The sequence below is a fragment of the Botrytis byssoidea genome (genome assembly GCF_014898295.1).
Source record: "Botrytis byssoidea strain MUCL 94 chromosome Unknown BBYS_045, whole genome shotgun sequence".
NCBI lineage: Eukaryota > Fungi > Ascomycota > Leotiomycetes > Helotiales > Sclerotiniaceae > Botrytis > Botrytis byssoidea.
The window spans coordinates 52060-76314 of NW_024065886.1; the positions used below are offsets into that span (position 1 = coordinate 52060).

The 24255-nt window shown below is 43.8% G+C and overlaps 8 protein-coding genes across 8 annotated transcripts; 6 read left to right on the forward strand and 2 right to left on the reverse strand.

The window, feature by feature from the left end:
- Positions 1–115: 115 nt before the first annotated feature.
- Positions 116–1909, forward strand: EAE97_011966 (uncharacterized protein; the record flags this gene model as incomplete). Its single annotated transcript, XM_038882480.1, has 1 exon — positions 116–1909. The coding sequence occupies one exon, from the start codon at positions 116–118 to the stop codon at positions 1907–1909; it is 1794 nt and encodes a 597-aa protein (XP_038726651.1).
- Positions 1910–3078: 1169 nt separating this feature from the next.
- Positions 3079–5385, forward strand: EAE97_011967 (uncharacterized protein; the record flags this gene model as incomplete). The annotated part of the gene is made up of 4 exons (XM_038882481.1): positions 3079–3531; positions 3584–3834; positions 3882–3977; positions 4026–5385. The coding sequence occupies 4 exons, from the start codon at positions 3079–3081 to the stop codon at positions 5383–5385; spliced, it is 2160 nt and encodes a 719-aa protein (XP_038726652.1).
- Positions 5386–5931: 546 nt separating this feature from the next.
- On the forward strand, positions 5932–9211 carry EAE97_011968 (uncharacterized protein; the record flags this gene model as incomplete). Its single annotated transcript, XM_038882482.1, has 5 exons — positions 5932–5987; positions 6045–6268; positions 6330–6767; positions 6970–8871; positions 9009–9211. The coding sequence occupies 5 exons, from the start codon at positions 5932–5934 to the stop codon at positions 9209–9211; spliced, it is 2823 nt and encodes a 940-aa protein (XP_038726653.1).
- A 626-nt stretch (positions 9212–9837) lies between these two features.
- EAE97_011969 (uncharacterized protein) lies at positions 9838–10425 on the reverse strand (the record flags this gene model as incomplete). Its single annotated transcript, XM_038882483.1, has 1 exon — positions 9838–10425. The coding sequence occupies one exon, from the start codon at positions 10423–10425 to the stop codon at positions 9838–9840; it is 588 nt and encodes a 195-aa protein (XP_038726654.1).
- A 3205-nt stretch (positions 10426–13630) lies between these two features.
- EAE97_011970 (uncharacterized protein) lies at positions 13631–15978 on the forward strand (the record flags this gene model as incomplete). Its single annotated transcript, XM_038882484.1, has 2 exons — positions 13631–14430; positions 14526–15978. 2 exons carry the CDS (start codon positions 13631–13633, stop codon positions 15976–15978), a joined length of 2253 nt encoding a protein of 750 aa, XP_038726655.1.
- A 1666-nt stretch (positions 15979–17644) lies between these two features.
- On the forward strand, positions 17645–18757 carry EAE97_011971 (uncharacterized protein; the record flags this gene model as incomplete). The annotated part of the gene is made up of 1 exon (XM_038882485.1): positions 17645–18757. One exon carries the CDS (start codon positions 17645–17647, stop codon positions 18755–18757), a length of 1113 nt encoding a protein of 370 aa, XP_038726656.1.
- Positions 18758–20275: 1518 nt separating this feature from the next.
- Positions 20276–21926, forward strand: EAE97_011972 (uncharacterized protein; the record flags this gene model as incomplete). Its single annotated transcript, XM_038882486.1, has 2 exons — positions 20276–21778; positions 21840–21926. 2 exons carry the CDS (start codon positions 20276–20278, stop codon positions 21924–21926), a joined length of 1590 nt encoding a protein of 529 aa, XP_038726657.1.
- A 542-nt stretch (positions 21927–22468) lies between these two features.
- EAE97_011973 (uncharacterized protein) lies at positions 22469–23961 on the reverse strand (the record flags this gene model as incomplete). The annotated part of the gene is made up of 2 exons (XM_038882487.1): positions 22469–22720; positions 22774–23961. The coding sequence occupies 2 exons, from the start codon at positions 23959–23961 to the stop codon at positions 22469–22471; spliced, it is 1440 nt and encodes a 479-aa protein (XP_038726658.1).
- Between the last annotated feature and the right edge of the window lie 294 nt (positions 23962–24255).

Below are 24255 nucleotides of genomic sequence, written 5' to 3' on the forward strand. Positions count from 1 at the left end.
CAATGATTTTAGGAAAGGCTGAATCCAATATCCTATATTGCTCTATCACATAACTTCTTAAGTCCTACAGGTTTACGATCAAAGAAAATGCACAAGATACATACTTACGATTACAATGGCTCACACATCAAGAGAAAACGTAGAGATCTTGGTTCACACATCGGCACCAAGTCGAGGCCAAGATGATACTAGATACCGGGCATTTGCAAGAGCCTATTTACATTTCGAATCAGCAACAAGCCTACAATTACAAGACGATCCTAAAGATAGTTCTGGAAACGTGGAAGAGCGAGAGGGTTTAATTGAAGGGACGCAATATGTGACGCAGGAATATGACGAAAATGCGTCTTATTGCCCACCAACCCAAGAACCAGAGACGAATCCGGGGGCATACCGTGGAATCCCTGAGGAGGAATTATCTGACCTTATGTATTCGCCGCAACTGTCTTTCCGAAGCGTCTTAGATAATCGAAATTCTCCAATGTTTCGAACTAGAAGCAGGACTTTGATGAGTCTGCAAGTACAGTCTGGAGGCGAAACACCGGAGCAAAGTCGTCTTGAATCGGTAACAAGTCCTGGAGACAAAACACCGAGGCGAGGTCATTATGTGAATACATTTCCATCACCAAATAGAGCATCTAGTGTAATCGAGGATTTCATGCTCGAGAATGATAGAATACTTGCTCAATTTTCATCGCCGAGGAGGACTTCGGAGCTACATCAACAACATGAGGAGAGCACACAAGACAGTGCTGACGCGAATGAGATATCACAGTTTACGGATGAGAGTAGCTTGAATCTTGAGGTTCCCCTAGCAATACCAATCACTAGCTCTCAGAATGGTAACACTCATCCCAATTTCGACGCTGCCATTTCGCTACCACCCCGGCGTTTGCAAACGATTTCTCCTCCCTATCGACGGCATAAGGCTGGGTATCAGCATTTTAACGCACTTCCAATTGCGACTTCTGATGCAGATGATCTTGATATGATAAATTTCAACGGCTTCGATAATATGCAGACTTCAGGACAGGCTGCGAATACTTCAAGTCGACGTGCAAGTCAAGCTACAGAGATGGAAGAGGCAGCAGAGTTCACACATGAAGAAACGAATCCGGCTGAAGTTTCAAAGAAAGGATCAACATCTAATACGCCTGAGCTTCCAGAATCATCTAGCTCGCTGCCCCAACATGTGCACGGTAAGCGTCAGCGAATTGATTTTCCATCGTCATTGGACAAGAGTCCCAAGAGGTTGAAATTGGTGACATCAGATACCACGGCTGAAACGTCTTCGGCGTCTCTTCCTGCACCTCAAAGACCCCCCACATCTACAGCCCCCGAGGCACCAAAAGCTTCTAGTATTCCAAGCTCCGTTCCTTCAAGCTCCGTTCCTCCGATGTCGAGCTTGCCATCTGCAGCATCCCTGGCAACATGCACAATTCCATCTTTTACTCCCCCCACTTCTGTTGGTGAGTTTAAGGAGACAGATATTCTCACGCCTTCATTGAAAAAGATTAAAGCAAACCGAGGTAATTTTAATGGATTGCAGAAGAAGCATTTCAATCCTACTTTCCAGACTCGTCCTTGTCGCCCTTTGGAGCGCGGATATTGGCTTATTCACGCAGAAGATCTCGGGGATCTTCTCAAGAAAAGGCTTTGGTCTTACCTTCTTCGGGTCATTCCGACAGGCGATTTAGGATGGGGCATATCAGCTGAACGTACCAATGATTGGAATACTGTAAGGGTTTATTGTTGGGGTGGAGTTGTCAAAGAAATATACCTCCTGCTTTTTTGTGCTAGTGAAAATAAGCTGAAATACGGGGATGCGTGCTGGAAAGACGCTGACGGAGAAATCGTGATCTTGATGCCCAAGGAGATCAAGATCTCAAGTTTCAGTTCAGAGAACTAAGTATAGAATCTCTTATAAGATTGGTGACCTAGTCGTTACTTCTACCCATCGACCTTGGATATGCCCAGGGATTCGAGAAGGCGATACTATCCAGAGTAAAATATCGATATGGCCAATCATCAATTGAAGTTCTCATGACTTGCCCGCGTGAACAAATTGATCTCCATGAGTTCACAAAGTGAATGTTGGCATGTTTGATGGATCTTCCTTGCTTATGACTTTGAGGTCTACCGGAAGGCATCCGATGTATAATCTAACTCAAAAAGGATAGGCGAGAAACCACTACTGGACGACAGATATTTTATTTCTGTGCATACTAACTATTGTTATGTGCAGGTGATGCTTTTGTGGGGATTTAGAACAATCTTAATCTATGGAAGACGGAAAATTACCCCAGAATTTCACTAATTCACGTCATCGTTCTGTTTAGCTGTTCTAGCCTCAACTCTAAGTCACAACTGCGCACTGGAATTCTGTGGCCTACTTATTAGCTATACTGCACTGGTATTTTAATATTTGGCCTATTCTTACATTACTGAAAGCTATGTAGTGCGTTTCAGTATGCATTTTACCTCATTATTGGTGAAGCCTCTCACATTTGAAATATATGTTTCGTCGTGGGAGGCTTAGCAGCCTTACGGTAGGCAAACACATTATTAGTAGCGAATCGCATATACACATACCCAAGTATTCCTGCGCCTTGCCATAAAGTGAAGAAAGCCTAACCGCAAATATAAGGGCGCCGTACATCAAAACTTAACATTCGAGGGCATTGCTAAAGAGAACTTTGATTGGCCTTGTCCATCTTTTCATGCGATGTTCATGGCTTATATTGGCTCTTGGCATTTGGTGGATCAATGAGCTACAGTAACTAACGATGCTAGTTCTTCTGTGGATAGCTTCTAACCCACCCCAGAAGCCTCCTGGTGCATCCTATTAGTATGGGGATAGAAATAGTATGGATCGTTGACGTATGGCCTCTAAAATTACATATATCTTATGGAGCGCTCCTTCAATCCATTTTAAAGCATCAACCTTCTATTAATTTTTCTCATCAATGATATTCGCTAAGAGATATATGGTCGATTTCATTCACTACATTCAGCTTCTGCCAGCTATTAAGACAAGTACAGGACACCTCAATATTTGTTCGAAATCCTCAAGCAAATATGGAAAACGTACCAATGCCAAACCCGCAAATAGTTATCAACAAAGTGCAGGTTAGTATACGAGAACTGTCTGCCTCGAATAGAAATCCTGACGGCATTTTATATCGTACTGAGCCACGCGACTTCTACAATGTCTCATATTCTAAATTAAATGAACCTCTGACTTTTACATCTAACATTTTAATGAACAATATCAATTGGGAAGAATTTAACCCACCAGCAGAAATCTTATCTGGGATTGAAGGTTTCAATGGGTCCAGATGGGGTATTCCGCAACTCTCTACAATAATCACAAGATCTGTAGATGAAGCTGCGTCGCGCAAAAAGCCTGGACTTCTCGAAGCCGCATCTCAATCAAACAAGACGACCAGTATATCAACTCCCATCAAGAATTCTCAAGCACGCAGTTCATCCAATGTCACTGTAGCAGGTCCATCAAGACCAAAACTTCAGGTAAGCAACTTACGTTATTACGTTGAACCATGCTATTGACTGAAACATGCAGACAATTACAAGAGACAAAGACATCTCAAGTATTGAGGAACAGCAACCGTCTCGAGTAGACAGCCAACTTTCAAAGGAGACTAACACTACGTCTGATTCTGGGTATATCTCTGCTGCGGAAAGATATCATTCAGAGTCGAGTTCAAGCCTTCCTCGTCAGGGATACAGCAAACCGGCCCCCCTTGCTAGGTTTATCAAAATGCTTAAGAAGAGAAAACAAAAGGGCAAATCTGTAGTTGCGGAGCCGGTTGGGTATGAACCTCGAAATCAGAAAGAAATTTTGCTAATCGATCAATTAGAGAATGTGTCTCATGTTTGGATGATTTTCCATTTAGCGACATGGTTAATGTGCAGTGCCACGACTATTGCAAAGATTGTTTCGAAAGACTAGTCATGTAAGTTGTTTTCAAGGCACGCATCAGGGATTATCTAACACAATAAAGCAATGCCATGAAAACAGAGTCGATGTGGCCGGTTAAGTGCTGTCTCAACGATATACCACATAAGGTGATTGTAACAAATATCAAACCAAACTTGGCAAGAGAATTCGAACTGAAGGTTTGCGAGCGAGAGGTCGCTGCAGGAGACCGGGTCTATTGTATTAAGCCAAAATGTGAAAGATGGATTCCCAACAATTGGATTGACAAAGGTCGCAAATGCGCATCTTGTCCTTCTTGCGAAACAAAGGTGTGTATCACTTGCAGAGGCTCATGGCATGCCAATATGGAGTGTCCTCAGGACAAAGATTTCCAAGCTACAGTCAGCTTAGCAGATGAGAGAGGGTGGAAGCAATGTTATAATTGCAGGATTTTCATCGAACTTAACAAAGGCTGTAGACATATGAAATGTCATTGTCAAGCCGAATGGTGTTACGTTTGTTCTGCGAAGTGGAAGACCTGTCGATGTACGGAATTCGAACTTGGTAGGTTAGTGCGAATCTTGCAACTAAGACAAAAAATCGCTGCTCTAGACAAGCAGTTACAGGAACCAACAATGAGGCAAGAAGAAGAACGAATCAGGAAAGTGGCAGAAGAAGAACGGATTGCTATTCAAATGGTAGAGGATTTTGAACGGCGAGAGGCCAAAGAATTAGGAAAAGAAGCCGAACGTGATTTTCAATCAGAAGAAGCGGTTCGGCGTCACCGAGAGGATAAAAGAGTTGCAAAAATAGCTTCCAATTTCATCGAAATAAGAGAGGAGCTAAATGTTTTACATCATTCACAAAAATCACGTCTTGCAACTCGCTCGCAGGAGGAATTTCAAATGTTACAAGAACGAGAAAATGGGTTCTACAAGCTACAAAAACGTCATTTAAGCCAATATGACCAGTTAGATAAGGAATACAAAACAGAATACTCGAACCAAGAGCTTCAGTTTCGAGATGTATACGATCAACTTCGGGAAGAGGAAATCCGTGCTGTGAAGGAAAATCCGGAAAAGCTCGAAGCGTTTTGGAAAGACAAACCAAATGCTGCATTCAATGTTCGAGTTGCGAAACATTCATACCAGAAAAAATGTAATGCAGCATTCAGAAGCTGGGAATCTGACAGAGATATTGCCCTACAAGAGTGCACGAAGAATTTCGAGTCAAAGAGGTTATCTCTGGGGAGGGATCAAGGTTTGGAGGATGCCGAATTCAAGCAGAGAATGAGAGATGAGTGGAGAGAGTGGGCAAGAAATAAGGTCGCCGAAGTCCGATGGTTTGACGCTGTTATTGCTGAGCGAGAGTATATGTTACAGACTCTAGAGAATGAGCAGTATACAATGGCTACAGTAGAGTCTAAAAGAGGCAGAGCACTGTAGGTTTTGTAACTATTTGTACGATGGAGATATGACTTTGATATAAATATTATCATATATTATTAGCTGTGCGTGGTGATAGAAGTTTGTCCTATTGTTCCGTCACACACCTGTGTCTGGAACATATGTGTCGGAGATCACCACGTGATACCATCGCTTAGCAACATGGCTTTCGAGCCAATAAGGATGGTTTGGAGGGTGTTATATCCGTGATTGAAGATCTGCTGGCTAGGAATCAGTACGGCGTCGGAGATTAGTTTTCCTTTGCATATGTTTCTTGACTTATATATATTGATCCTCGTGGAGAGAGCGGATGAAGTTACGATGAATGCGTCAGAAGATCATGCATCTATGAGTGATAATGAGGAAATTTGTATTTGTGATTTAGTGACCTTGTGTGAGAGACCGTGTGTGTTATGGGAGAGTATATATGACCACCACACCCATTGAACTAGTATGCAATAAGAGCAACTTTCTTTTCTTTCTTTTCTTTTCTATCTCTCTTTTCTTCTCTTCATTGACCATCTCAAGCTTACCAGGTAAGCAAAGATGATTCAGACAATCGTTACCTTATTTTTTCTATTCATATGTGTCAATTCTGCATTGTAAGTTATTCCTCTGCAAATCAAATCAACAAAGTCGCTAATACCGCAGTATTTTAGAATTCCCGCTTCATCACTCAACCGCGATGATCCTAGTCCAGTAATAGCTCCGGCACCATCAATCCCATCATGTGCAATTCCATGCATTGCATCAGCAGTAGCCGCAGAAACGAGTTGTGGCGCCACGGATCTAGCATGTCAGTGTGATCCTGACAATGCTAGTTTGATCCAAGGAGTAGCCACAAGCTGCGTACTTCAGGCTTGTGGCATCCAGGAAGCTCTTCGTTCGTATTCCTCTTTTACACAAAATGAATACAATGGAAAGCCCAGACTAATATTGTAAAGAGGTGCTAGATGATGCTTCTGCAGAATGTTCTTCTGTGCTTGCGGCTGGAAATGCTAGTGCTGCTCCTTCCTCGGTAGCCCCTTCAGCAATACCATCTGCTGCCCCAAGTTCGGCGCCAGCTAGCATATCGGCTGCTCCGTCGTCTGTTCCTACTTCTTCTCCTATTGACTCTAATCCCGCATCTGCAATTCCATCATCAGCTGTGGGCTCGGTTCCTTCGGCTGTTCCCTCCTCTGTACCAAATACGTCACAAAATGCCACATTCGTTATCCCTGCTTGTGCGGATAGTTGCATTCAGAATGCTGTTGGATCTACCTCTTGTGGACTCACGAACATTACTTGTCAATGTGAGAAAAGTAATGCGGAGATTATTCAGTCTGCTACTGTTTATTGTATAGCAGCAAATTGTGGGGATGATGGGGATTATGTTGCTATTGGTAGGTTCTTCCTTATTCTTCTTCTGGTATTGTTGGGTTCATTTTAGATTGATGGGAAAAGATGTGGGAGTGGTGATAATTCAGTATTTGGTGCAATGACCTACCCATGTTGAAGGGGTTGGAATATTCCATTCCAAATATGGCGAAGAAGAAATTTTGGGATTATTCAAAGCACAACCTCAGAAAGCTAATTCTGGTATAGAAATTAATAGATCACAAGTTGACAATTGTACCGCATTATCGACTCCTTATAACTCATCATCATCAACCACGGGCTCAATAACAGCCAATGGGCCAACACAAATAAGTCTTACCGGCAACCCATCCGGTATATCTACAGCACTACCTCCTTGCGGGGCACCTATTCCAGCTTCTTCAGCAGCACCCACGAGCTCAAGTCCAAGTCCATCGAATCCTTCTGATCCAGGAGATCCTACTTCTTCCATAAGTCCAGGTGGAAGCTCTCCTACAGATCCACCAAATAGTTTTGGCAACGGTCCACCATACTACGGATATCCAACACAATCGAGCCCGATTGATCCTCCCGGATCTCCAACATCGGGTGCTGGAGATCCATCGGGAATCGTATCCAGTACTCCCACTGATCCGGGGTTAGCTTCTTCAACTAATGTAAGCCTAGATCCATCAGATGGTTCTAGATCTGCACCCACTGATTCCATTTCCCCAACAAATGGTGGATCTTTCCCTTCAGGAGCTGGTTCTAGCACACCTACGGATCCAGGCTCAGCATCTTCGACTCATGTCAGTGCAGATCCATCGGGAATTGCATCTAGCACGCCAATTGATCCCGGATCAGCTTCTTCAACTGCTCTAAGTGCAGACCCATCAGGGGGTTCCGGATCTGCGCCTACTGATCCTAGTTCCCCAACAAGTGTTGGTTCTTTCCCATCAGGCGGTTCAACTCCTGTAGACCCGGGATCAGCTTCTTCAACCAACGCAAGTGCAGACCCATCTGGAACTTCTGGATTTTCATCAACTATTCCAGGTTCATTCCCTTCTGGCAGTTCTTCAATCCCCACAGATCCATCAGGAGGTACAGATCCTCCCGGAGCTGGAGCAGCTTCTAGCACATACCCTTCCGACCCATTTGGAGCTTCGAGCACGCCTCCTGGTGGAAATGGCAGTGGACCAAGTTATGGATATGGATATGGTACTTATTACCTTCCTAGCATACCCACACCTACAGGAAATGGAGGCGATCCCAGTGATCCATCGGAGAGTGGTGGTTTTTCGGTATCTTCTTCGGCTACAGGGGCGGCGTCTTCGAGTAGCCAGTCGATTGGAGCGCCTAGCACTTCTGGAGGAGACTCCTCGAGTCCTAGTACTTCTGGTGGAGATCCTTCATCACCGACAACTTCTGGTGGAGATCCACCTTCCCCAAGTACAACCGGTGGAGATCCTTCCTCGCCAAGTACAACTAACGGTGATCCATCTTCACCCACAACCTCAAGTGGGCTAAACAGCCCATCCAGCTTTCCCTCTGCGACCGATCCCTCTTCTTCTTCACCTTCCAGCCCAAGCAATCCACCTCCACCACCACCTCCACCAGCCAGCGGAGGCTATTACGGCTACAATCCCGCTTCAGCGCCATCATCACCCTCATTCACATCGCCCTCCATCCCAGCCATCCCAACATCCCCAACCGAACCCACCTCCCCCTCCTTCCGCCTCTCCCTCCTTCCCTCCCGCTACTCTCTCCTGACATACATCATGCGCGTATACTTCAACCTCTCACCCCCCTCCCCATTCATATCTTCGCGGGGCCTCACAACCAATTCTCGCACCTCCGCATGTATATTTTCCATCTCATCAACCGGCTTACTTTCCTGTTCCGGTTCTTCATCTTCCAATTCTCATTCTCACACCGGAACTTCCAATAACAATCCCCAAGACGCAAAAACGCGATATTTCGGAGATGATTTCGCGCGCGTGTGGAATTCTGGATATACGGTTTTACAGACGAGGAATACGTTGAGGGATATGCAGAGTAAGGATTTAAATGGGACGTTGGCGGTGGATTCTACGAGTGAGTATCCGTATGGGAGTTTGTTGAAGTTGAGAAATGGGGAGTTTATTGGGAATGGTATGTTGTTTTGTTTCCTTTTCACTTTTCTTGATCTATCTCTATCTACATGGGATTCATTTGTCTTTTCAACGATTAGATGGATTGTGTGATGAGTAAACAATATACACAAACAAACACTAACCCCCCAAATCCAGATAACCAAGCCCGTTTCTGCGCTCAAACAGCGTCTTCAATTCCTTCAACCTACGGATCCGTAAACTCAGACGCGACACTAAGCCAAACCGATGCGTTTTTGGAAGGAAGTCCAGTGCGTGCGTATATTAACGGGACGCAGGGACTACCTGCAGATTGTCAAGAGGTGAAATTGGTGATTGAATGGGTTGATGGGGGTGCTTAGGGTTGGAATGATATGCGATGCGGATGGGGAGGAGAGAGGCATGAGGAAATGGTATATGGATGAACATTCATTTGAGAGTCTTGTTTTCCTGCTTTTCATTTGTTGTAGGAGCGTTTAGCGTCGCTGTTGTTTGAATCAAGATAGCTGAATAGTAATGTTAATGCGGTAGTGTCATGAACTCTAGCTATCTTAATGCGGTCTATCTGGAGCTCATAAACAAAATACTACCATTGGATAGATTCTACACTCAAATGCGCATTTATTAATGCCGAGAAAGCATTCAAACTCATCAAATCAAACAATAGAATAACAATCAAAATAAAATTACGCCCCAACACCATCCCTTTTTTATCCCCAAGTTCCAACGTTATGCTATGCCATCCTGTTCTACGCCATGGTATATCCCTTTTCCTAGTCCTTGTCCTTGTCCTACCAATGCATCCATCCAACCAATCCTTTTGTTTGCCCCGTCCCAATCCCGCAGTGCCATGCCGTACCCAACCCCCCATACCATATCGCACCATGGCCTCACCCATATATACAAGTTATCTCAAAGTCATGTTATGTATGTGTAATCTCCCCTCATCTGACGGTACAGGAGGAGATGATGTAATATCGGATAATATTCACATTGAATTGAAGTCTCCCTTCTTTGGCCCCTTTTTCCCCTTTCCTCTAGGATTTCTCGTATTGCGTTTGACGATAACATTTTTCTTATCGTTGGAATCAGGTCGCAATCGCTTTCTAACCATCACTTTTCGAATTTCAGTCGTGCGTCGCATAACCCATGAATTTTTTTCCTTGTCTAAAACTGGTTCTTGCATTGTAGTGATAGTGATAATTAGGATGATTTTTGTACTGCCTTTCGGGGAGATGAATGTTTTGATGACTTTGGTTCTTTGGGTCGACACTAGACCTTTTGTGGTGGTAGAGGTATTTGATACTACCGCGGCGCTGGAAGCGGGATTTCTGGTTGGGAGACGTGTGATGGGGTTGTGGGTTCTTGTGCTTGTTATTGGTAATAGAAGGAGAGGTTGTTGGAGAATAGTGGAAATGCTGGGGAGACTTGGGGGAATAGAGTTATTGTTATTTAACACATTGTTTGTGTATATCGCTGGAGGAATGGAGATATTAGATGATGGATCTGAAGTGGATGAAGAAAAGTTCGTAGAAGAAGAAGAGTAGGAAATATTGGATGGCTTGATGGGCTTCATATTTTTAATTTGCGTCGTCTATACAAGAAACTACTCATCAATTTACTCGCCAACTTTGTGGGTACTGTTCAAGCGAACAGTAAAGAATATTATGGGGATGATAAATCCAAAACTGTGGAGAATGCAATCGAATTGCTATGAGTTGAGTATTTGAGTTTGGATGATCGTAAGATAAATTTTGGAATGGTAGCTTATATGCAAGTCATGCTCAGCCTTACCCGCTTTGCAACAAGCATCCAACAAGGCTTTCATAAGAAGCGCTATGAAATTTTCACACCAATTATGGCATAGCAGCAAAAGAGACCTGAGTACAATCTTTGCTCATACAAAATTTGTCCTCGGGGAGGGGAGACACTCGACCACCGATGACCGTAAAAGGGACCACAAGCGCGGTATGAGGCGGCTGTAGTACGCTCAAAAGCATGGGCCTGTGCCTAAACCCTTTCGCCGGCAAAAAGAAAATTACAGAAGACTATCAGGGAATCATATGGCGCGATAAATGCGAAAGAAACGGAAAACACGGCAAAAGAAGGTCGTAAGCTTGGTCGAGTAGATGACGGAGTGTAGTTTGCTCCAAGTGAATCAATCATTTCAACATTCTATCAAGCATTGAATCGAAGTCATCGCATTGCAAATTTCAGTTTAGCCATGGTCAACTAAAGAGCTTTAAAGTCTGTATAATCATGTACTTGTAATCCTTTGGAGCAGTAGAATTTGTGGAAGCGGATCACGCACCAACGCGGGTGTCCAACGGGATCCTACAAAAGCTTCGATCCAAAGTCCGCTTAGATGGCCGCATACCCCAACACTATTACTCGCGTGCCACAGCAGTTATAGTCTGACCCAAAAATAAGATAGATGACCGATATACCTAGGCTTATCTGCTTGGCATTGGCTTTAGTAACGCCGCCTTCTGAGAGGAAAGATTCACGTGGGGGAATATTGATTGATGACGAAAGTAAACTCGCCGTTCTCGGCCAAAATAAAAGTTTGGTCAGAGTTTTGGGAGATATGAGTCTTGCGCGGGTGTACACGCATATTGATGGTTTGACATGGCAAGCTTTTTGAAGCTGCCATATGAGAGTTGTACTCACCACAACACCATCAGGCTGGCCGTGATCACAGCCACCTTTATGAGTAATTCTAGCCATCCATTACCCAGGATTCTGGATGTTGATAACAAAATCGAAAAAAATAGGTTGAATTGAAACGGAAATCACGATTGGAATGGCGACCACCTTAGGTGACTTAATTCATACCAATTCAACATAGTGCACATGGTACACGGTACACGGTACACTGTACATAGTTCACAGGATTCAATCGCAGAGCTCTCCGAAGGATTATTGTTAAGAAGAAGGTGTTCTGCATGAATCTGCTTAGATCTGCTCACTTCCCCGGCTTTGAAAACGGTGACCCCGAAGAGTATGCATTATTGGACAAGATATAAGATAATCTATAGATACCTAGGTATTTGTATACTGCAACAGAGGAGGATTTGATAGACAAATTGTGATGGTTGGTGTTGATATTGATGTTGATGTTTGTTTGTCGTGATGATAATGTTGGACGGAACATAACACAACAGAGGGAATGAATATGGATTTGCATGTAATAATCTTATCACGTGAATTTATGGATCATCCAACAGCCGAAGCTCGCCAAGACTTATGCCTTGGCCTACGATTGTTCTAGCTATCTATCTCTCGCCTCTCTTCGTAGGTATGCATGCGATGTTATAATGTCCTTCGTATCTTATACGAGTATTTGCTTCAAGCCTTCAACAAAATTTTCAATGCTTGGACTTCCAGTAGAGTACTTAGTTTGCTGATAATAAACCACATCTGCATGTTCCCTTTGCCACTTTCCTAATGCCTACGGCACTATTCTAAGGGTCCAAAGTTGTGGGTTGTCTCATCCGTCCATCCATCTTTTCACAAGGAGATTTCGCGTGAGCTCCCCCAGGGCCCCAAGTCGCCACTGACAAGCTTTTCTTGCTCGTCGAAATTGTACTGTTCAAACAAGCAAGCCCTGTTACCAAGAAATGATCTTCAAGTGATGCTTCTTACTCAGTACACCATTGGTACACGAGCTCCAGACAGGGTTAGCTTGGTGCCCCTGCGGCAGTAAATTTCTCAGCAAAGCGATCGATAGCACATCCGCATCTCCAACAACCGATATAATCTTAAACTCTCTCCCGACTCTCAGACTCTCAGACCTTGTGCTAGAGGATCAAGTTCTCCAGAAAAACTTCATGTTAGCCCCAAGAAGCTTCGCCAGTAGGGATGGGCGAATTATATAATCTTGGGGTTGATTATATAATTCTATATTATAACGCTTTTTGGGCGTGATGAAATATTATGCCAAGATTATGCACGTGTTTTTTAGACCAATGAATCCATCAGTATGAATGAAAGTGGGTCATTTTTAGAAAAAGTTTTTGACAGGTTCTAATTTTCAATTTAGTATATAATTAGACCCAAAAATCAGGTGCTCATTATGTGATTTTTGTACTAATTGTCTTCTTTCCAAAATAGCTTCAAAATAGCTTTTTGTAGAGATTTTATAAGGGTTTATAGGATTTTATAGTGTTTTATGATTAGTCATACATATAATACGATTTAACTAATATTATATATTATAAGTTATTTGATTGACGAATATGCGATATTACATATCATCAAATCGCCCAACCCTATTCGCCAGTCATTGATCAATGAGTAACCGCTCGGGACTACTTAGTATTGTCCCGCACACTTACATCACGAGAAACTTTAAAATGTCCCTCAATACTCTTCAATTCCAAAAAGAACAATAATACTATAGACCTTAATTTTTGGCCAGATTTGATTCGATGATCGAAAGTATGTGTGCAATCCTGGAAAGGGGTCTTTTAGATCTTGAGCTTCATACCCAGTCAATTGATCTTTTACAATTTCTTTCTTTACAAAAGTCGTAAGTATCGAACCTCAATGTTTTAGCTATTCATCGATCCGCAATCAAACAATATTTAAGAGCTGAAACTCTATACTGTGTTGAATCAACTATCACTCTTCTGCATTTTCTACTGAATCTGTTGGCAGATCATCATCCCGAGGCAAGCTTGATTTCTGGGAGGCGAAGCAGTTGGAAATAGAGCTTTTACGGTTGCGAATCTTTACGACAACTTTATCAAAGCAAATATCATTGTATGGAGATAAGAGTGATGACAACTCAATGCGGATCGGGATACTCTCTTGCTGTCGAACACGTGGAGGGAAATATGAGGCACAATAATAATGAAGGGACAACAGGCACAGAGTCGGTTCTGGCAGAGCTTGGGGCGGTTGATTTGCTCCGGCAAGACAGCAGGCCCTCCTTCATTGTTGATATGTCGATAGAAAAAGAAGTTTGTGAACTTCCCGTAGTCTTCACGAACGATGCTTTCAAGACTTACGCCAAATTCAAAAGCATTACTTCGTGGCTTTCAGGAAACTCATACCAGGGCGGAAATGCATTTGTCAAATGGATACATACTCGACCCAGCAAGGCAGTCAATCAATATTGGTTCCGGCATCAAAGATGGTCCAAGGTTCTATTAGGAGATCGATGGTGTGTGGTGTCCGGGCATGAGATGGCGTTTTCGAAATCAGCACAGGAAGATGCCGACGTCAATCATTGTAAGCACCTTCAATCGAAACCTGCACCTAATAGGTCTTCTTCGATTGAAAATCGGAGGCAGAACTTTAAATTTCGTCACGAAGACCACTATTCTATCATGATGTCACCCGGCTCACACAACTCAGCTGCAGCTGCTCACGCATTTTTTACGCCCTCTCTATCCTTTGAGACGCCGTTCGCCAAGTTCTTTTGCAGCAAAGATTGGTCTTCTACAGCCGTAGAGTCCATCTCGGAACAGCTCTTAGATATGACGAGTCTAATCTCCAACTTCAGCCAATTGTCTCCTATAGGCATGTTTATTATCGATGCAAAAGACGGAAGCTTAGTATTCGCGAATGATGCCTGGTATGTGTTCAGCTTAGTCTTTCATATTTCCTCATATATGCAGATGAGACGAATCGTTTAATCTCAGATCGTTAGCTAATATGGTTTGTATCAAGGACAAGAATCACAGGCAGGACAATAGAAGAATGTTCAAATCTTAGATGGCTTGACTGTTTGATTGATGAGGATAAAGAATTTGTCGCGGACCAATGGCATACCCTTATAAAAGAGAAATGTCCTGTCCACTTTCAAGGAAGGTGCAAAACACTCTGGAGGCCTACAGTTCCAGATCCTGCCCTATTTGGAGAGGACGAAGTCTACTACAAGTGGGGCGAATGTAGTGCTCTCCCACGACTTAATAACGAGGGGGAGGTGGAGCATGTTGTTGGATGTCTTAGCGATGTCACACACATCAAATGGGCCGCTCAAATACAGGAAACAAGAAAAAACGAGGCATCGAAGGAGAAAAAAGAACGAGAGGAATTCATGAACATGACAAGTCATGAGTTGATGAACCCGCTAGCGGCCGTCGTCCAAGCAGCACACACCATGATCTCCAGTCTTGATGAGATCAATGAAGCTCTCTCTCATACTCATGACAACGTCCTCCATGATGACAATTCGAAGAGTTACGGGGAGATTAAGACAAAGGTACGGCGCAATATTGAAATCGCAAAAATAATCTTAGTTTGTGGAGAGCACCAGCAAAAATTGATGGAGGATGCTCGTGCGATGTCTAAACTGGATATCAATCTGTTTTCAATTTCACCCACTCGAACGGAGCCAATCTGTGTTGTCGATACAGCTATGTCTATGCTCTCTGGAGAAACATCTAAATTAGATATCAATATCCGGCTCGAGGTAGACCCCTCGATAGAAGATTTGAATTCGCAATGGCTTTGCTTCGATCCTTCAAGATTTCTACAACTACTCCTCAATCTCCTAACAAATGCCAACAAATACGCAATTTCATCCGAAACCCGAAATGTAGTGGTGCGTCTTGGAGCCACAATTGGATCCCCTTACCACAAAGAGATCGGGCGAGAGATACAGTACATACCTCTTCGCACAGCACGAAATGACCCGACTTTAAAAGACGCGTCGGGAAAAGGAGAGATAGTGTACCTTCATTGCTCAATTACCGACACCGGCAAAGGACTAAGTGAAACGGAGAGGCAGACACTTTTCAAGAAATTTTCTCAAACATCTCTAAGCACGCATACACAGTATGGCGATTCAAGCCTGGGATTATTCATCTGTAGAGAGCTTGCGGAGTTACAAGGGGGTGCAATTGGTATTGGATATACGGATTCTCAAGCAACGGGTAACACTTTTGCTTTTTATATCAAGACACGACGATCCGAATTTATACCGCCGGGACTACCGCTGGACACATCGGAGGAATCGTCTCAGCTAGATCGCCAATCTTCTATAGGCGACTTCGATGTAGAATCTGATACTGATGATATTTCGATGTCTGAGCTGGACTTTTCAGAGTCCGAGATGACCAATTCCGAGATTCTTAAGTGTCGGGACAATGGACATATCCATAGTGCTAGCTTTCCCTAGTTTTAACGATTTCATGGATTACAATGGTGTATCTAAGATTTCAGTACTTGTATTTTTAATCACTAAGTTGATATTATATTAACGTTTGTATGGATTTGGGTCAGGAGAAAAAAGTCGATGAGAGGGGCGCAGATGGGAGTGTAAGTTTGAATCCTCAAGGGCAGAGTTTGAGTAGAAATCTCGAGTGGAAGAACTAAATCAGAAAAATGTACTAGGCAAGGGACAAGGCAATCACATGCTATGAACCTCTTTCTGAGGTAACATGGAGTTTGGAGACTTGATATCTAAGGCGGATCTTTTTTTTTGGGAAATCTTGGAAGGGAATCTCTGGCTGTGGAAGATTGTGCAGTTGAATGAACGGACTAAGCAGTTTCAGAATGGAGAAGAATGATAAAAAATACAATTACTACTCACCATGTGATTCTCCCATCAAGGTTTTACTTGATGCTAATGTATATTTATCGAGAAGTTACAGTCCAATGCGGTAAGAATATCTTTGGGATAGCACGGCGCCTTACGAGCATGCGCGAAGCATGTGCGATATTACTTGACACGTCGTCTCGATTTTTCAGGTGGACGTCGAATGGTTTCGAATATCGTTTTATCCGCTCATGACAGCCGGGTGAAGATGACATGGATTCCAACGAACATATCTAAGATGTACCTACTCACATTTACCGGCAAGCGAAGTATTGGTGGCGGCTAGGCCTCTCTACCCAATACTCAAAAGACGCTCATCCAAGACTCTCTCAACCTCAAAATTCTTCATGATTGATATATATCTTCCTATTATATCAGATCTCCCCTCTCTCCTGAAATCTCCTTCCATACACCCCCCTGCAGAATCATCTACCTCGCAACGAGTCACCATAAGTGGGCGATCGAAAAAAAAAGATCACCACGACCAGCCGTGCAAACAAACAATTCTAGATCGCATCGGCAGATCACCCTTTTAGGATATATCCGACAGACTAGCCGAATCCACGACCTGTCATCTTCTGTTTTTAGGCTTCCTCTGCACACTCTCCACCAGACATCTCGAAAGATTTTCTCTAGAAAATATGCCATATTCTCAAGATCTCGAGTTGGAGATCGTGAACACTTTATTTTTGATCTGATTTGATGGATCAACGATGCGGGGTTATATAAGTATATTCATATCTCCACGAAGCTCTAAATCGCGTCTTTAAGTTGACATCGATCATTCAATATCTCTGCGTGGATAATATCACTCGGTTACAATGCCAAGTGTAAAAGGAAGAATTATCACTCCGTCTTATGTAGAAAGAGGCACAGCAGGGGAATTTGTAAGGCAGGAGTGGATTCGCCGAGACTTGCATTCAATAGCTTATTTCATGCTTAATTTAAGGTTATGTATGATTCACGTACTATAAGTTGATATTTACCCTTATTGACGCGCAATGTTTTGTTTTTGGTATCGTTTTGTTGTTGTCATTTTTATTATTGCTGTTGGTTGTTGTTGTCGCTGTCGCTGTTGTCGCATTCTCACCAGAATCTTCATTCGTCTTTCGTTAAAAGTTTTTGCCCAAGCGCACAAAAATAAAATCAGAATAATTTGCACGCACTGCTGCCTGCTATTCAAGTCGATTCACCAACCACGACATAAAAATTTAATTCGAGTTTAAGACCATACAACCACACAAATATGAGGTATCTCCTCATAGCCTGCCTTTTCCTGGCCCCAATTCTCGCAGCACCAGCACCCTACATCGTCACAAGCTACGTCGAACTATCCGTATACACCCACCTAGAAGCCGAAACCCTTCTCAGCACCACCTACTCCGAGGAACTCGAAACAGCCACCCATGGAGTCGTTCCAAATGCGACCCCGGTCACAAATGCTATCAAAACATTAACTGACACATCTGCCTATGCACACATTACCATTGTCGAAGTAGTTCTTCCACCCGGTAGCGGTTCCCGACCAACTTACAGTTACGATTACTATGCGACAACCACTGCTCTTCAAACCAGTTTTGTGGTTCCAATAACATACACTCCATACCCCAAGTGTACGGGCACCGCTCAGAACTGGACATATGTAACCACGGTCCCGATCTCCGTCCCCACGATCGTTGCAAGCATTATTTCTCCCTCGGTCCTCACCACTTCTGTTTCAAGATATACATACTACGATGATAGTGTGAGCGCCGCAACATTCGTCAACGCCGTTCTCAATCCCACCGATGTGGCCGCCGATACATTAGCCAGTGTTTCCGCAAACTACGAACCATATTCAATGAGTTATTGCTACACCCCCACAACAACATGCACCACTATTCTCTCCACTGCATCCTGTACTCCCACATGGGTATACCCCGGCTACGATTCCACCTTGGGCAGCGGTGATAGCTCTTCATACTACGATTCGTACACCTGCGACGTGTATTGGTGTGGAGACCGTGCGATTCTGCTGATCATCATCTGCGTCCCCGTCGGCTGGGTCGTGCTTTGGTTACTCGTTGGGCTTTTCGAATCCTGGCTTTCGTTCAAGGGGATCATGTTGGGTTTGAATCGCAAACGAGGAGTTCCGTATGCGTGGTGTTGTATATTGATGCTTTTCTTGTGTTGTACGGGACCCACGTATAGAGCGAAGAGTGCGGAGGAACAGGAACGGTTGAAGGCGCAGTGGAATGAGATGGGTGCGGGTAAGAAGTTGGCGTTGTGGTTTAAGTGGGGGTTTAGGTGGAAGTATCCAGATATGCTGGGAGAGGAACCGGAGAAAAATAAGAGAGCTTTTAGAGAGGGATGTTTGTAGATTTCTCTGTTTATTTTGGATTGCGTTTCGCACGGTGAAGTCGCTTCACTGCATCGAATCCAATATATACATTGAGTTTACTCTCAACCCAGCAATCCCAAGTTATCATTTCGAAAGGGTAAGAAATGAGAGTTGCCTGGATGGACGATAATTTTATGATGACGAAGTCGGTATATACAAAAACAGTTTAGATGTAGATAGACTTAGTGTCTAATTTTTAATTCAATATGTGATTAACACAATAATCACCATCAACTATGTTTTCGGAAAAATGCCTAGCCCTGATTGTAGTATATCTTCCCTGTCCATTCTCCACCCCAGACAAAAAGTCACTAAAATATCATATATAAAGAAAAGAACCTACATCATATCAGTTAAAGCACTCGCTCTCTACCGTCACCCAAATCAAAAGTGAAAACTCCTCAGTTAATCCGCAAGATCTAAAACTCAAAAAACGCTATCTATATAGCCCCGCGAGCAAGCAATTCCTTCACCTATCCTTCATAGGTTGTGCACCGTTCTGAGCCTTTGATCCCATCAAAAAGCAGTAGCATATAGAAGTATTTCCCCCCTAAAACTTTCAGATCTAGATCATTTCCTACAGGGAAAGATTGGCCCAAAGTTCATATACAAAACCAAAACGGACTGCGACAAACCCCCAAGAAACATTTCCAGAATAGCCGGGGAAGCTTCCCCTCAAGTAGATAGGTGAGACACCACCAAGTAAGATTATCTTTAAGCATCAATCATCTCACATCCGGGCACCTCGTCGTCGATATAAGTCATCCCACCAACCTTGCCTCAAATCCAAGAATCCAAGATACAATATCCATACATACATACACCCGAAACGAACACAACAACATCAAGCTCAAAACTAGAACAGTACATTACATTTCTCAGAATCAACCTCCAAGAGAAGTCTTTACAATCCTCAACCACCCAACACACGTGCAACACACGTGACACCTCTCGCATTCGTTCACCAGAACAGTAAAGCGTCATCCGGTCTCCACTACCAACCACACCCCTGTATATCTAGCACATCTACTCGTACAACCACGAAGGAAGTAATCTTGTCAATGGTGATCGTATCACATCACCAATTCCCACTATACGCGCAGCGATATGGAGGTAGCTCCTAGGTAAGATTACATGTTACCTATCCACTTCAAGCGTTTTGATTGATCCGTGTAGGAAATACACAATCCTAATAGGGAAATGGGGAAGTTGTTAGTGTATCTACAAGGCTGAGTACCCGGTACCTATGTAGGTAGCTTTCCTCGCAATCCCGACATGTATGTCTGGAAATGTAGGTGTATTGCGATGATGAATGTTTTGAGTATATATATGAGTATCTAGATAAGTAAATAGTTTTCAGTCCATACCTCAATCTCTTCACTTTATAACATCCAAGTGTTTCGATCTTGTTGTAGATTCATCTACCGATTTTTCTTACTTATTGTTCTAATATACCATCACTACACAACATACCTTTCTTAACAATCCAACCTATCCATGTCTTTCATAATCGAAGGGGCAATCAAAGGCATTGCAGCTGGTATCGGTCTTGCATCCGAGAGTGTGCACGCGCATAAAGCAAAGAAAGCTGGTAAATCTCAATCTCAATCTCTCCGAGCATCCAGTAGCGAGGATGTTCAACATCAATCATCAAGTTCCAATGATGTGGGCATCTCGCATGAAGATTCTACAGCTGTAGAATCCGGCGTCTTGCATGAAAAAAACGATGAACAGATCTGGGAATTGGATGCTGCACAAGATGAGCTTGCACCAGTCGAGACGCAACAAGTTCCCCCCTCAGATCTCACGGTGCAAGAATCCGACGCAGAAACCCAAATCCCCCAAGGAAAAGAGAAACACACCGTCTTCATGAAAGTATTCGTCTCCCGTTTTATCACCAAATATCCCGCCCCTCAATATCCACCCTCCCATTCCATCACCAACAGACTCCCCCTCCCCGTCATCCTCCCCCAACGCCGACCCAAAAGTCGTTCCCGGGGTTTCATCCACGCCTACGCTCCACTCCTCCAGAACTGCGATATCTCAGAAACCATATGGCTAGACTTTCTGCGTACATTTAACGAAGCAACGCAAGCCTCGCCCTGGATCCAATGCATCAATTTTGCCGGATTAGCCGCGCATGGAGTAGCTCCCGGCGTTGCTATCGCCATTCAAATCGCCATTGCAGTTGCGATCAAAGCTGCAAATGAGATGCATTCTCGCCAACGGACAAACTCATTCCTGGATGCGATGAATAACCAATTCTTCCGTCCTCGTGGCCTGTATGCACTGGTATTGACGTGGAATCCGGATGATGGAAACCATACAAGTATGGTTGATATGGCATCTACGATTTCCAAATCAATCGATCCACAAACCGGAGAATCAAAAATGAGGAATAAATTCCACACGTCATCCGGAGATACATATGGTGATTTCGAGTTTCCTGAAGCTGCACCTCTTGTTTTCCCGGCTCTCGATGCGGCTTTAACAAATATGGGATCAGAAGGAGAAGAAAAACTTCGGGAGAAGTTGAAAAGGAAAGGAGATTTTGTATCCAATTACATGGATCGAAGAGCACGGGCACAATACGCGGCGCAGAATCCCAATAGCTTTTTATCAACTGGGCCAAAGGAGAAGTTTACAAGTCGGTATGCGGATCCGAACCATCCAGCTAGTAGTGGAAATCCATGGAGTTTGGTTACAGGTGGGAAGTTCAATCCACCGATGGGAAAAGACTTGATGGCTGCTAGGTTGGGAGGACGGGGTGATGGACTAGGTGGACTTGGTGCTGTATTTGGTGGCGAGCGTTCCTACTTAGGCGGGAGACGAGCACAATCAGATGGCAGGATAGGTCCTCAGCGCGAGGATAGTGGAGAACAGCAAGAGCAGAGAAATAACCCAAGAGAAGGGAATAGACTAAAAGGAGGACTTGGAGGGTTTGGTGGGCTTGGTGGCCCTGAAATCATTACGGAAGGAGTTAGGAAGATTCTGGGTAACGTGAGTACTGTCTAGTTCAACATTCTGAATCCAAGAAAATAGTTGCTAACAAATATCCCAGAATATTCTATATCTCGTGGTAGTAAACATGCCGAGCGATGAAGAAATCGCAACGGCTAGCGCGCAGATTAGAAGTTGGCGTCTTTGAGAATTTGTGACTTGGAATTGCATATGAGTATGCAGAAGTGACATCTGTGAGGTGCAAGACGGACGCAATTGAGAAGAAGAGCATATATGGTTTAAAATTCGGATTCAATCTACCATCTTCCCCACATTCTCCATATAGCAATGAGACAGTGCTTACTACCAGACCCGTCGTTCTGGTAATTAATCACAAACTATGGGAGGTGACTTACCACTCAATGCAAGCCACATCACATTTGTCTACAAAGCCCATCCACATATCACGTGCTAATGGATACGTGGCGCAAATATGTAAGACGTCATGTACCCATGATCATATCATCTCACCACTAGAAAGATATGAATGAAGGTAAATTTGATTTGTTGCACATCTCATTGTTGCACCGAGTGATGGGATGAACTTGTCCTGCTAGGGTAGTGAACTGGCGGTGTAGTGATGCGGATTGATTGGGAATGAATCGTTCTAGTGGAGCTTGTGTAACATGCATGGCGATCCAAGTCTAGAACATGTCTTGATCTCTCGAGCACGAGATAAAGATGTATGATTTAGAAGTAATTCGCATTTCCAGCATAATCTCCCTTTGTGCCTGGGAATGCACCAACTGGTGTTCCATTGTTATCCTCATCGGAGCTGTTGTCCTCTTCGTACGTATCTGCTCGATCTGGCGGAGCTCTCATGCTCTCAAGGACTTGATTGTCAAGACTTGGAGGGTTGTAAGATTTTAGTGTATGCATTTCCCGTCCAGATGGTAGTGCTGAGATGAGCGTTCCAATAGAAGGTACGAGCTGTGTGCCAATCTGTGCCAGTCATTAGTATTCGGTAATGTAGAGAATAGAAGGATGCAGCTTACAGTGTCATTCACCTTCACCCACTTCTTCTCCAGCATTTCTAGAACTCTACCCTCCTCCGCTTTCCCTGCATCACTTCCCCAATCCTTCCCTTTTTCAACTCTACGGTCCTCTCTTTTCTCAGTCCATTCTTTCCTTAATCTCCCAAACCCCATCCCGGAGGATTTCTTTCCATCATCTCCCACCGATATGCCCAGCTCACTCAAGCCAGCTCTCAGCCATCCAATACCATCACCTGTCTTCCCTCCTAACTCCGCATCCACACCAAAAAATCTACAGGCTTTTCCTCTTCCTACTCTTCGCAAGTCTTCAACATATTTTAACAACTCGGCATCAACCTTTCCCTTTCCTCCATTGCCCATTCCACCTAGCATGGCTACAGCATTGCCCGCATGATCGGCGGCTGCAAGACATAATCTCGCAAACAAATGAGCACGAACTTTGGGCATCTCAGGAGCCTTAATCATCCATTCTTTATCATTTTTGTTACGATCTTGCTGCACTGCTGCTGGATATGGATCATCTTTCAAAACCGCCAGTAATGTACTTTCGGCCAATGCTAAGCTACTGAGGGCACGAAAAACTGGAGTTGAGATATCAGGACAAGGTGGTGGAGAAGTAAGACTCGTTGAGCGAGAAAACAGATAGTTATGAATCGAACCGGCTGCTAGTAATTGCTCTGTAGCAGCTTTGATACATGAAGTTCTTTGTTCAGGTGATGGTGACGCTGTCGCAGATGAATAGAGTGGATGCAATGAGGATCTTGAAAGAAGAACATGAGTGTAGGCTAGTGTTGAAAGAACGAAGTAAATCTCATATTCCAAACTCTGTATTTTCAACCTTGGAATTTCTCTGCCTGGTATTGGCGGATCTGAAAGTGTTGGGCGCCATTCTAGAGTTGGCGTTGAAGTGAGGATGATATCTATGTGTTCTGCTCCAGGATCAAATTGAGACGATATGCCAGAGTCGATAGCTAAGAGGTATGGGATGTAGTTGTTGAGTGCTTGGAGAATAGATGAAAGATTTGAAGATTGCTGTGAAGGACTAAGTCGTTTATGCTTCTTCAGCACATCACGAAGGACCCCTCTATAAGTGCTTGCGGCTAAAGGTAGCGAGGGATGTGAATCGCTTGTGAAATATGATGAGAACGAAAACGAAGATGTTGTGGGAAGCTCAAGTGGGAAGGGCATGATTTAATTTGTTGATGCGAATCAGTAGAATGCCTGCGTGAAGTTCAATACTACCACCACACGTGACTCTTTGAGACTTGTAATAAGTGTTCGTAAACAGTGGGACTCTTTGTTATTGCTGTTGGAGAGTAGGTAGTCTTGTAGCTATTGCCGACTTTCTTAGCCTCATCAATCTGTATCAAACGAATGAGGATATAAATTGGAGAATCAAGGAGGAAGGGGTGGTGGTGAGAGTGCTGTTTGAATGGTCGGACCGTCGTTTTGAATTTGGCGGGGCAATGATATTGAATGCAT